General features: G+C 47.8%; 1 protein-coding gene across 5 annotated transcripts in view; it reads right to left on the reverse strand.

Moving 5' to 3' along the window:
- DOCK10 (dedicator of cytokinesis 10) overlaps positions 1-11,171 on the reverse strand; it is a 147,925-nt gene extending 136,754 nt beyond the window's left edge. For 2 of the 5 annotated variants that reach the window (XM_027464816.3, XM_072042228.1), the window contains exon 1: positions 10,922-11,079. In XM_027464816.3, the coding sequence (XP_027320617.2) occupies positions 10,922-11,032 (111 nt within the window). In that variant the 5' untranslated portion in view covers positions 11,033-11,079. Of the gene's footprint in view, positions 1-6,253; positions 6,684-10,921 lie in introns of those variants that run through there. The other 3 variants (XM_072042226.1, XM_072042225.1, XM_072042222.1) reach the window with 2 other exon arrangements.
- Positions 11,172-11,416: the final 245 nt, after the last annotated feature.

Genomic DNA, 11,416 nt, shown 5'->3' on the forward strand with positions numbered 1-11,416 from the left:
TACGTTCAGCAGCATTATATGAAAGCACCTCTAGCTTCACTGTTTTAATCCTCCAAGCAAATAAAAGGAAGGGAAGTGGGGAAAAGAAAAAGAAAAAAAAAAGAGGGTGCGTGGGGGAGGAAACACGTGAGGGGGAAGATCTGGATTTCTTTTAACTTCTTTAGTTTTAATTCCTGTAACTCTCGTAGTTTAATCTATTAATAACCACATATACAAGGACTTCTTGTTTTTAAAGGTCTCATCCTTTTAACTGTCAGCAGCCAGTTGATACACAGGCTTTTGTGCAACCACAGCTGTTTTACCAGGGCAAAACGGCAAGTCCAAAGTTAGTGCTTTTCCTTGGAAACGACCCTCCTCTCCCTGCCAGCCCCAGCATGCCTGCCTTCCCCTCTGCACAGGTGACACTCATCAGAAGTGATGCAAACCACACCAGATGGATTCGAGAGGGGCTGAGTGTCACTGCATGCTCCTCTGTGGTGGCCGTGCCATCAGGGACTTCGGGGAATCCCCTCCACCCCCCTAAACCTGTGCATGCCACATTACTCCAAGGAAACAGATGGTAGCCCTGGCAGCCACCTATTTGCTTAATTGGTTTAAATATTTTTAAAATAGACTTGATACAGATGCATTAAGACCTTCCACCATATACACAATCATCTGTAAATACAGCGTAAGCACTGAACGGGGATCCACTGGTACAGAAATGCTTTATGGGAACAGACATCTGACAGATTCTTCTTTGAAAGAGGAGTCACTACCTTTTATTTAAATGATCTTTTATCTAGCAAACAGTTGTTCCAATAGCAATCATGTCTATAAACCCATTTGCGTGATGTAAAATTTTATACAAAAGCTAAGAGGGAGACTTGCTACAGAACCCAAAGGCTCCATGAGGACCATATGGGGGTGAGAGAGGCACGGCTACAGCAGCATAGCACTGGAGAGCTGCTCAGTGAAGAGAAGAAGAGAAATTATTGGTTTGAGGAACAGGGACAGAGAGTTCCTGGAAGAAGTGGGTTTTAAGATGGCATGGATGGCAATAGGGTGCCCAACACACAACCGACATACTGTTCCCTGCACACAGAGAGGCATTAGTGGGGGCTTGGAGACGAGTGGGAGAGACACAGCAACAAGGACCGAGGATTGGAAGGAGCAAGGGTAGCAAAGCAGGGAGTGGGAAGATACAAGAATAAAGAATTGAGGGCAAGACAATGATTAAGTGCAGCATAAAGGCCGTGTCTAGTAAGCTTGTAGGGTTCACACTGCAGGAACATGAAGAAAAAGGCAGATAAACTTCATGCCAATGTATGGCAATTAATGTCCTCCTGTCCTGCCACTCACAGTGCTCTCTGCCACGTAAGTTACAAGTAACTTCCACCCCAAACTGCCCTGCAAACAGTTACCCTTGCTGGTGGAAGGATACAAAGAAGCCAAAAAGGATTTTTGTACCACCTTGGCTACATGGTTGAAGTAAGTAAGTAAGAAGTAAGTAAGTAAGAAGTAAGTAAGTAAGAAGTAAGTAAGTATCAGGAAGCTTCTGAGATATGCACCCATGGAAGAGGTAAATCTACCTAGATTGAAACTTCTTTTTTTAGTATAAATTACAGACTTCTAATGCTGCTGCTGTACCACAAGTTATTATTCAACTAGGAAAGAGGGTAAGCTAAATTTCTGCTCATGTATTTCCTTCATCTCAGGTTGATAAGTTCCCCTAACCAGCCTCAGAAACAGCTCTTGTTAATTCTGGTGGGGCTACGAGGATAAGTTCATGCAGCAATTCTACGTAACATCCTATGACTTAATTTCAACCTGTGCTAGCCGTGCAGCCAGCTAATGAAATGGTGTCAGCAGAACAAAAGCACCACACAGTGACACAGCTTAATGAGACAAACAGCTGTTACTGATGTAAAAGGTGACCATGTAAAAGGGAGGTGTGAGCTCTGAAACAGGCAGATGCATTTTAGTAACTAATTTTCAAACAAGAACTACACACGACACTTCACTTCTGTTTTGTTACTGCAACTGCTCTTTGTTTGCTTGTGGAAATCCACCTGCTACACACGAATGGAAGGAAAAAAGCGTTCCTATACAGTGGCAATGGGGACACGATAGCTCAGCACGTTTTATTATGCACTGCAAGTGTGTGAACACAAAAGACATGGACCACATGGTATTCTGGAATAAATACCAAAGTCTGCTCAACACTGCTTTTAACACTTACTCATCACTCCCTTTCTCCCTGCAGGGGGAATCACCAAGCCAGAGGTGGGGCCCAGGACTTGCTTGCCCAAGGACCCTGTCTGTCCATGTGCCATTGCTCTGTACCATGCTCTTCCCCGTTTTGCTCAGCCCAGTTGAAGTCTGAAGGCATGAACCAGCTCCTCTGGCCCCTGAACTGCTTTGGAGACTTGAGACCACTCTGAGGCTGTTCTAAGAGAAGAGCTGCAGGTGTTTGCCAGCAGTATTCCTGTAACACGTTCACCACTTTCTTTGGTAGAAAGAAAAAAATATATATTTTTTAAGAAGGCCAGGAGAAAGTCTGCACATTTCTACGTTCAGAAGAGACTGATATTGCTACAAACACCTCACGTTAATACATGTCCTGCCAAATGCAATGGAGGCATTCCTAACAACAGGCATCAAGCCCAGCACGTGCCTTGGTACTCGCACAGCAATGTGAAGAGCTCCTTCACAGGACAGCCTCCAGAGATGACGTTATTTAAATCAGCATGGTCCAACCAACAGCCCCCGGACTGATTTCAGCCCAATGCTTTCACTCTAAAAGACTCAACGTGCTCCAAATACTTTCTCCTGTCCTGCTCATAGCCTGGGAAGGAGCGCTGTGTTTGCTTCCAAAGGGCAGAGAAGGGACCTGTCCTACTCCCCTTCCCCAGTCTGCACTTCCACCGCATGCTGTCTCAGGCACAAGCAGCCTTTCCTTTCCCTGTTCTGCTGCCTTTTGGGCTTGGCCTCTCCCCTGGGGCCGCCAGAGGGCCAGGAGGGCAGGAAGGCAGGGGCTGGGGAGAGGAAGAGGAGGCAGCACAACAAGCATCTCACAGCAGAAGGGGATGGAAGAAATCGTTTCAGGGTTAGAAGCCACTGGGGCCAGGAGATACCCCGGTGGTTCTCCCCCACCTTTGTGCCACTTCTCTTCCCCACAGCGGAGACAATCTGCTGAAAAATCCAACGTAAACTTGAGACAACAAGAAGGGAGAGGACCTGGGGCAGCCCATAGGCAGAGATAATGGCTGACAAGCAGGAGCAGGGGATTGCAAGAAATGGAGAGGCGCAGGGGCAGCGGGTTGGTACCCAGCATGGCTGGGACAGCAGCCCCAGGAAGGCTGCACTGCGCTGCAGGGCTTGGTGACACCAACCCTGGTGCCTGCCCTGCGCTGCGGTAACCCTCAGCACAGAGTGAGTGTAGGAAACAGAGCAGGGGAGAGGAAGGTAAGAGCAATTAATCCTAATGTTGAGAAGAAATGCAAAGACAGTGGTAGAGGTGTTACAGGAAGACTTGTGGTAAACACCTGCAGCTGTAAAGGATTCCTCTCTAACTCCCATAAAAGACAAAAGCCTGGGTTGAACTCCAGGTGAAATGTTCTTTGGAAGTCAAAGGAATCCCTGGGGCATTGGTAGGAGCTGAAATCCTACAAGGGTTGCAGACCTCCTCAGATTCTCCCAGAGCCTGGCCAAACCTCAGATCAGAGAAGGGTCTCACACTTGAGAAGTCTGTTTTCTTCAACCTGTGCCAAGCTCTCCCCCCTGAAAAAACAAACAAACAAAAAAACCAGAAGACCTAGAATAAAGACCACTGAGGAACTTGCATTGAGACACAGACACATTAAAAAAGTAAATGGCATTGTCTGTGCAGAGCCATTGCGCTCACCACATGGCGAGCCTCTAGCTCAGCGTGAGGAGAGGCGCAGGCACAGGCTTTATGAAACACCTGAGCAGCCAGAACTTCATTCTTGCCGGTAAATCAGAAGCACTCATTAAAAGCAGCTGACATACATCAGCTTACTCAAAGAAGCAAAAGCTAGCAGAAAACATACATGGATAAACAATGTAATTACATGTCAGCTTAAAAGAAAATAATAATCAAATTATATTAACAGAAACCACAGATGAAGTTTTCTTTTTTTCTATGCTAACCATGCTTAGCCATTGCAGTTTCAGAGAGATGTTTCTGTACTACTCTCGTTCATAAATAATGACACTCAAAGAAAGTATTTTTTCCCCTTTATTGTATCCAGCTTGGGTGCATTCATTACATTACATTATATCTACATCATTTAATTTAGGTCAACATGTCAAAGTAACCTAGAATCATGTTTGCCTCAAGTCAGCCGAAGTTACTCTCAAAGACGAAAAGCAAACAAGCCAATTTCAGACTCAACAACACAATTGCCTTGTACTTCCCCCACACAACATGAATCCAGACGTGGAGAACCACGCTCAGCATTAAGACAATCACTATGAAGCTGACAGCTTGCTAAATAAACACAATACCAACCGCACAACAGCCAGAGTGTGAAGGAAATCTTGTAAAAAGCTAAGTGCTAATTAAAATTGAATCAATTGGTAACCTAAAATGTAATAGGGTGTAATGTTTTCTTCAATTCTTTGGGAATTTTGATTTGAGGCTGCAGAGATAAGACATGGTTCCACAGAGGCAGCGCAGACCCCTGTTGTGCCGAGGCATCCAGCCCCATTTCCCTGTAATTACCTGAGATCCTGATGGTGGTAGCTACGGTCCCCACTGCTGAGCTGGCCACACAGGACAAACCCCCACATCCCAGAAACATCTCCAGGTTTCCTCATGTGTCATGTTTTCCTACAAGCCCAAAGCACATCTACATTCTGTCACCTGACGTTCCGAATCACCCAGCATTCGGGTTCCAGCTGCTAGTACCCAAGTACCCAAGCCAGGGGGCTTTTTGTGGATACTAACCCCTGAGAGCAAGCTGGGGAGGTGAGGCTGGGCAGCCCCGTCCCCAGCTCTCTGTGGGAACTCCCTCCTGTGTTTGTAAGGCACCTTGCAAGACATAAAAACAAAGAGCCAGCGTGTATGTATCATCAAAAAAAAAAGGTACCAGAGATAAGAAGCGGCCTACTAAAAATCTATGTAACCTACGTGTTTAGGTTTTAATTACATACCAATGACAGAGGGGGAACAAAATACACTACTGCACTGTGAGACCAATCTAAAAAACAAGGAAGTGGAGAAAGGTAAAAACAAACAAGCCTCCTGAGTTTCTCCTGTAAGAGAAAGGCTCTGGGAGGCTTCAATGACACACCTGAGCAGCTCGCACTAGCGTAGCTTGCTGCCCTCGTTACAGTGCAGCTCGGAGCCTGGTGGTGTTCTGCTCTGAAAGGGACAAACCAAGGAGAAGCACACAGAGAGCAAGCAGCTCTTGGTTCTCTTACATTTTAGAGGAGAGAGGAAAATTGCGGGGGTCAGCAATGAGAGCGGGGGCAGACTGCAGAGCAGCTCTAAGTCAGGCAAGCGATTTGGCTGAGCGTGGCAGGGCAGCCCATGGCAGCAACGAACTTGGAGACCGTTGTTCTGAGGCTCACTGAATGCTCACTGCGAGGTCTTGGGCAGTTATCTTTTTGTTTTGTTCTTCTTATCAGCAAAACCAGAATAAAGTCAGCATAACATAAGAAAATGCAGGCGGTATAAAACAGACAAAAAAAATAATATCATCCAGCTTCAGGGAAATACTGTTGATTTTTGCAAAATGTAGGCAATCCTGAACTGGCAAGTGTTACACATACTGCTGTAAGACTTTGTTATTTGTGTAATAATCACACCCATGTCACTGCTGCACAGCCTTTTGACCTTGTGCTAGCAAAGTTACAAACATGTTTTGACTTCTGGAAGTGACATATGCACCGCAGAACTGCCTGCTAAAAGCCACAACGCTAAACCTCCTCTCTGCCCAGCCATTCTCCAAATCCAATACAAGGCTCTATTTTCCAGATTCTCCCTCTCTGGAAACTGCTGTTCCTCTTCCCTTCTCCAGACCCCTTATTTAACCTTGTAAGCAGGGGGAAAAAGTTAATGCAGCTTCTATAAACTGAGATCATGTTGAGTTACTCAAGCTGACTCACTTCCCATCAATTCAAAACAAAGCATTATTCAAGTGACAGATTCAAGACAACAGCAAAAACTACATTTAAACCAAAGCGTTTAAATACACTCCCTGTGTATTTCATATTAAGGGTTCATTTTCACGAGTTATTCACCAACCTGACGAATCTTTCTTGCAGATCTCTTCATTTCTTTCCTCCGTTTCATCGTCTTCTTCAGCCTCTCTTTCCCCACAAAGTCTTTCCTCTTTTCCCCCATTTTCTCCAGTGCTTGTGAACTCTTTCTAGACCATTTTCTTCCTTTTTCTCCTCCACCCTCTCTGTGGCTTTCTTCCCTTATCTCTCTTTCTTCATCTGTGCGTCAGTTTGATCCCCAGTACAAGCCTCAAATGAAGTTCCTAGAATTACTCAGGAGAAGAAATTGGCCCCTTTGTCTGCCTGCAGAGGAGGGAGCCTAGCAGCTGGAGAATGTGCAAACAGTACATTCTTGTCTGTGCCCTTTTGCTTGCTTTGCTCTTACATCTGGGCTCCAGCAGCCAGCTGAAAATGATCAGATCCTCGTCAGGTCCACACCACTGCAGGTGTCCTTGGGATACCCCAGCTGAAGAACAGCTATGAAATCACTCATCAGACACAAAGACTTTAAAAAAAAATTGCTGATTAAGGAAATTACTTATAATGTTGGGTTTTGTCTTTGAAGATGTAGGGGATATTAAAGATAAGTTTTGGAATGCATACTCATGAGCAAGTTTCACAGGTAAAATACAAATATAAAAAAAGTTTTTTAAAACTTCATTATAGTTGCTAACATCCTAAACATTCCTGACAAGTTGTCTGTCCTGAAGAGACGACAACAACTCAAACACAGAGACTTCAACAGCAGAATCTTCACAGGCCTAGACTGCAGATAACATTCCCTTCTGCCTGTGCAATGAATAAGCTCTTTCCTCAACCACAAAAATGGGGATGAGGCTTTTACTCTGTGCATGTTTTTAGGATTATTTCACCAGGCTGTCACCTCAGCTTTAACCAAAGAGAAAAAGGAAAAAAAGAACAAGCTAATACATTAAGAAGCCTACAGAGGGATAGACAACCATCTAGTAGATGGTGTGTGAAGCCCAGGCAAAGACACGTATGTAGAAACGCATACAGCCTATTTATCTGTAACAGCATGGTACATTCACTGTCCGTATAAATGCCTTACTTCAGTTCACACTGGACAAACAGTAGACATCAGAATATCCTCAGAAGAAAGGAGCCTTTCACAGCCCGGTTTTCAAAGTACTTCTGTCCTTGGAATAGCTCAGCTAACACTGTACCTTCTAAACAAACGAAGTTTTCACTGGGGAGGCAATTTCATTCATTGGCCTGATTTTGAACGTGGAAGTCTAACCCGAGCGCGGCTGCATGATGAGAAAAGGCCACGCAGCCGGGCCCAGCGGGGTAAGGATGGTCAAAGCTCCGTTGTTGTTATCACCCTGGGTACCAAAGCAATGGGTGATCTCTGTGAGCCTGCAAGCAATGCAGATTACTCTTCCTTGGAGACTGCCATGCTGCTGAAATCACCATAAAACAAAACAGATAAAGTCACAAACACTTTGTTATCTACCTCCAGAATTAAAAATCAGCTCTAAAACTAAAACTACAGAGCTACAATGCAAAGGGAGCCTTTATTACTTGTGAAGAACACACAACACAAAACACACATTGGAAATAATTGGAACCTGCTCTTTCAAGAAGGAATCGCACCGCCCTCAGGTAAGATAAAGACCCTTCCCCCCTTAAAAAAATAAATAAATAAAAAGGGAAGCCTGTGTAATCCAGATTCCAGTCAAGAAAGACAGCCAGTGTAGGGTCATTGGACACCACAACTTTCTCCACTTGGCTGCAGCATGACGGAAAGAAACCTCTGCCAAAAAAAAGGCACGTGGAGCAGCAGCCCAATTCCAGCCTGCTATTAACTTGGTAAACTGCAGAAGAGAGACGAGGAGCAAGACCCCCCACAGGCCTTTTATGAAAGCAGTGTCACAATACTTTATGTAAAGGATGAGTGCTGCAGCCAGCAGTACTTAGCCAAATTAATTGTGACCTGGAAATATCGATATAACGCAAAGTTTCATAATAACTAAGTGGCTAGCAATGGGATTTCAAGAAGCAGAGTGGCCCACCCCTATTCTGAAAACTTGCAGAGAAACCTTGCTGCAGTTGCAGGCAAACGAAACAGACACTAGTTTCCCTTTCTTGCGCACAGCTAGTCAGCTTCCTAGGAACTGAGCGTTCACACTGCAGATTTCTAACAAACCTTTTCTGTTAGGACATAGACAGAATTTTGTGACAAAGCTTCAAAACACACTAAATTATTTACCTTCTTTTAGATGATGCTGATCAATTTCACTGACTAGTTTTTGTAAATTGCCCTCTCCAAAAGAACAAATTAGTTAACAGGAAATAACTGGGCAATTGTTGAAGCCACCTGTAGTGCTGCCACACACCATTAACACCTGACAGTAGCACCCCCTTGCATTTGCTGAAGACTCCGTAATTAACGTAGGATGTCTTACCTGTGTTGAAATGCTGCAGCTACTGCACTGCCAATAAGATATATAACTATATACATATAATATACATAAAGTATAAAAATATATATATTTCCCACTCAACCTCTGTTTCCACTTTATATCTTTCATAGCGTTAAAAAGTTACTTACCCCATCCCCTTGATTACTCTGACGCTTTTTTTTTTAATCTACAAACAGAATTTTGAGCTGAATACTTGCAACATCTTGCAACATTTTTTCTACGTTAAGCAAATAAATATGAACAAAATGAAGGGAAAGCACACAGCAGAAGAAGTGATGTATTTGAGGGCAGCAAGGAACTGACAGACAAAACTCACTATTCCACTGTTCCCTGGGAGTTAACACCAACAGGCATTTGCTCCCTGGGCTCCCACCAAATTGCTAAGACATGAGGGACCCCTGCTGCAGGGGCTGTTACAAATCGGGCTGACAGAGGCCCAGCTGGAACTTCGTACAGGACAGACACAAAAGCAGTACCAGAAAGCTCAGTTCATCCACCTTTCCACTTTCCCTCCTTTGTAGCAGCTGGTTATTTACAGGCCCTTGACTGCTGCAGCAGCGACCTGCAGGATGCTCCACCACAAGATTTACAATGCCAGGTTTGGCACGACTGGAGCATGAGGTGCTGAAACACACAGAACAAGATGCAAGGGGTGCCAACACACCCCATGGAACGCAGCAGGTTTTTCTCTTCGACAGGAATATTTGCTTCTGGTACAAAAAACAAAAACAAACAAACAAACAAAAAAACACACCATGACCAACAAAAAACCACCAGTGCCAGTCCAGCCAGAGCACTGAGGTCCTGTGGCGCTTTTCTACAAGAGCAATGTGACATCCTTATGCCTGCAGCACCGGCAGGGCACCAGGACAGGGTCATCCCCGCAGGTGATGACCGGAGAGACCCGCGGGGACGACAGCACCACCCAGCCCTGAGCCTCGTAGCTCCGCAGGGCTGGCACAGCAGCAAGGGGCCTTCTGCCTGCTGGCTAAGGCATGACGGCTAATTCATCTTGTTCTGCCTTCGTGTAGCTAGAGGAGCCTTCATCTGGAGGATTGGAGCGTTGTACCCCAGCAGGAGTCCTCAGCATGAGGAACTATACGGAAATTTGGCTTTCACGAGCAACACTACTGGCAATCCCAAAAAGTACAGTAAAAAGATGGTAACTTCATTAAGTTTCCCAGAGACATACGTAGTCAACACAGCAAGCAACCGAGGCTTCAGAACCATTGTGCCTGCTGGAGGATAAAACGTAACATCTGGAAGCCCCTCGGTGCCCCCGCTGAGCAGCATAACTGAAACCAGAGTCTGGCCTGGCGTCTTCCAAAATGAACCTCGGTATCTATAAAGGACCATCCCTGCAGATCTGCCTGCGTTTGCCTTCGAAACCAAACCCAAAGCCCTGATGAAATCCTGCAGCAACACGTTTCGTCACGGGGCAGGAAATCAGACGCTCAGAAGTGACAGATACTGCCCTGAAACTGAAGGCTGGATGTGCTACAGAGAGGTGGAACAAAACCCAACTCAAGCGCACGAGCAGTAATTAAATGCTATGTTCTTCAGTTATCAGCTTAAGATCTGTTAGCAACAACTGGAAAACAATTAAACAAAACCCCAGTTCCCTCCTCAAGGGATCCAGACCATCAAATTCAGACGTGCTCCATCAACCTCCTTCTCAGTTTGTCTCGTATTCTTGCAGCAGAGACAGAGCAGAGCAAGAAGTTCTCCTAACAGAACTTCATCTCTAGGGCTTTCAGTTGCCATCAGACGCTGCGGTCGCTCAGCTGCTGTACGGGCTTTAACACGCCCGTAGGGGACCACGACCCAGCACAGAGCCTGGGCAGCACCCAAACCAGCCGCGATGGTTCGGGGAGCGTTTCCACAGAGCCTTTAGAGACGAGGAAGCCTCCACCGAGCTGCCACGGGTCGGGAGCTCGGGAACACTTCACGGAGACCTCCAGGGCTGGCTGCAAACCCGGCGAGGCACAGAGCGCGGCTCGGCGCTGGGACAGCGGGGACGCGGGGAGCAAACCCCTCGCTTCCTCGCCGGGGAAGGAGCCCCTCGGCTCCCCCAGCCCGCAGCTCTCAAAGCCCGCAGGGAGCGCGTTACCAGCCCGCCGCCCGAGCGAGCAGGGGGCAGACGGCGCTCCCCGTGCGCCCAGCCCAGCCCCGCACCGCCGGTGCCAGGCTCCCCGCTGGGGGCACGGCAGCCGCCCGGGACCCCCTCCCCGACCCCTCTCGCCGCTCACCCGCTGCTGGAGGCGGCCGCTGGCGGCGGTGGCCGCGCTGTGCCGCAGCTCCGCCGCCTGCCCCGGCCGCAGCAGGCTCCGCGTGAAGCGCCTCGTCCTCTCGCCGGCCATGGGCACCGGCAGGCGGGCGGGCGGGCGCCCCTCGCTCCGGCCGCTCGTCAGGAAGCGGAACTGGGCTCCTTGCCCCCGCCGCCGCCGCCCGAGCCCGAGCCCGCTCCTCCCCGGGCCATGCGCAGCGCGGCGGCCCCGCGCCCGGAGCCCTGAGGGGCGGCCGCGGCTCGTCCCGCCCGCTGAGGCGCTGAGGCGCGGCGCCGCTCCCGCCGCCTCCCTCACGGCGCTGCCCCGCGGCCGCCCCGTGGGCTCTCACCGGGCCCCGGGTGCCCGCTCGGCGCTGGGCATCGTGCGGTCCTTCCCCCGGCACTGACACGCTTGCAGGGAGGCATGTTAGCCCACAGAAGTCACAGCCTGTGTTGGCAGGAATGCTGCCTGACGCCT

This window comes from Anas platyrhynchos, chromosome 9 (assembly GCF_047663525.1).
Source record: "Anas platyrhynchos isolate ZD024472 breed Pekin duck chromosome 9, IASCAAS_PekinDuck_T2T, whole genome shotgun sequence".
Lineage (NCBI taxonomy): Eukaryota > Metazoa > Chordata > Aves > Anseriformes > Anatidae > Anas > Anas platyrhynchos.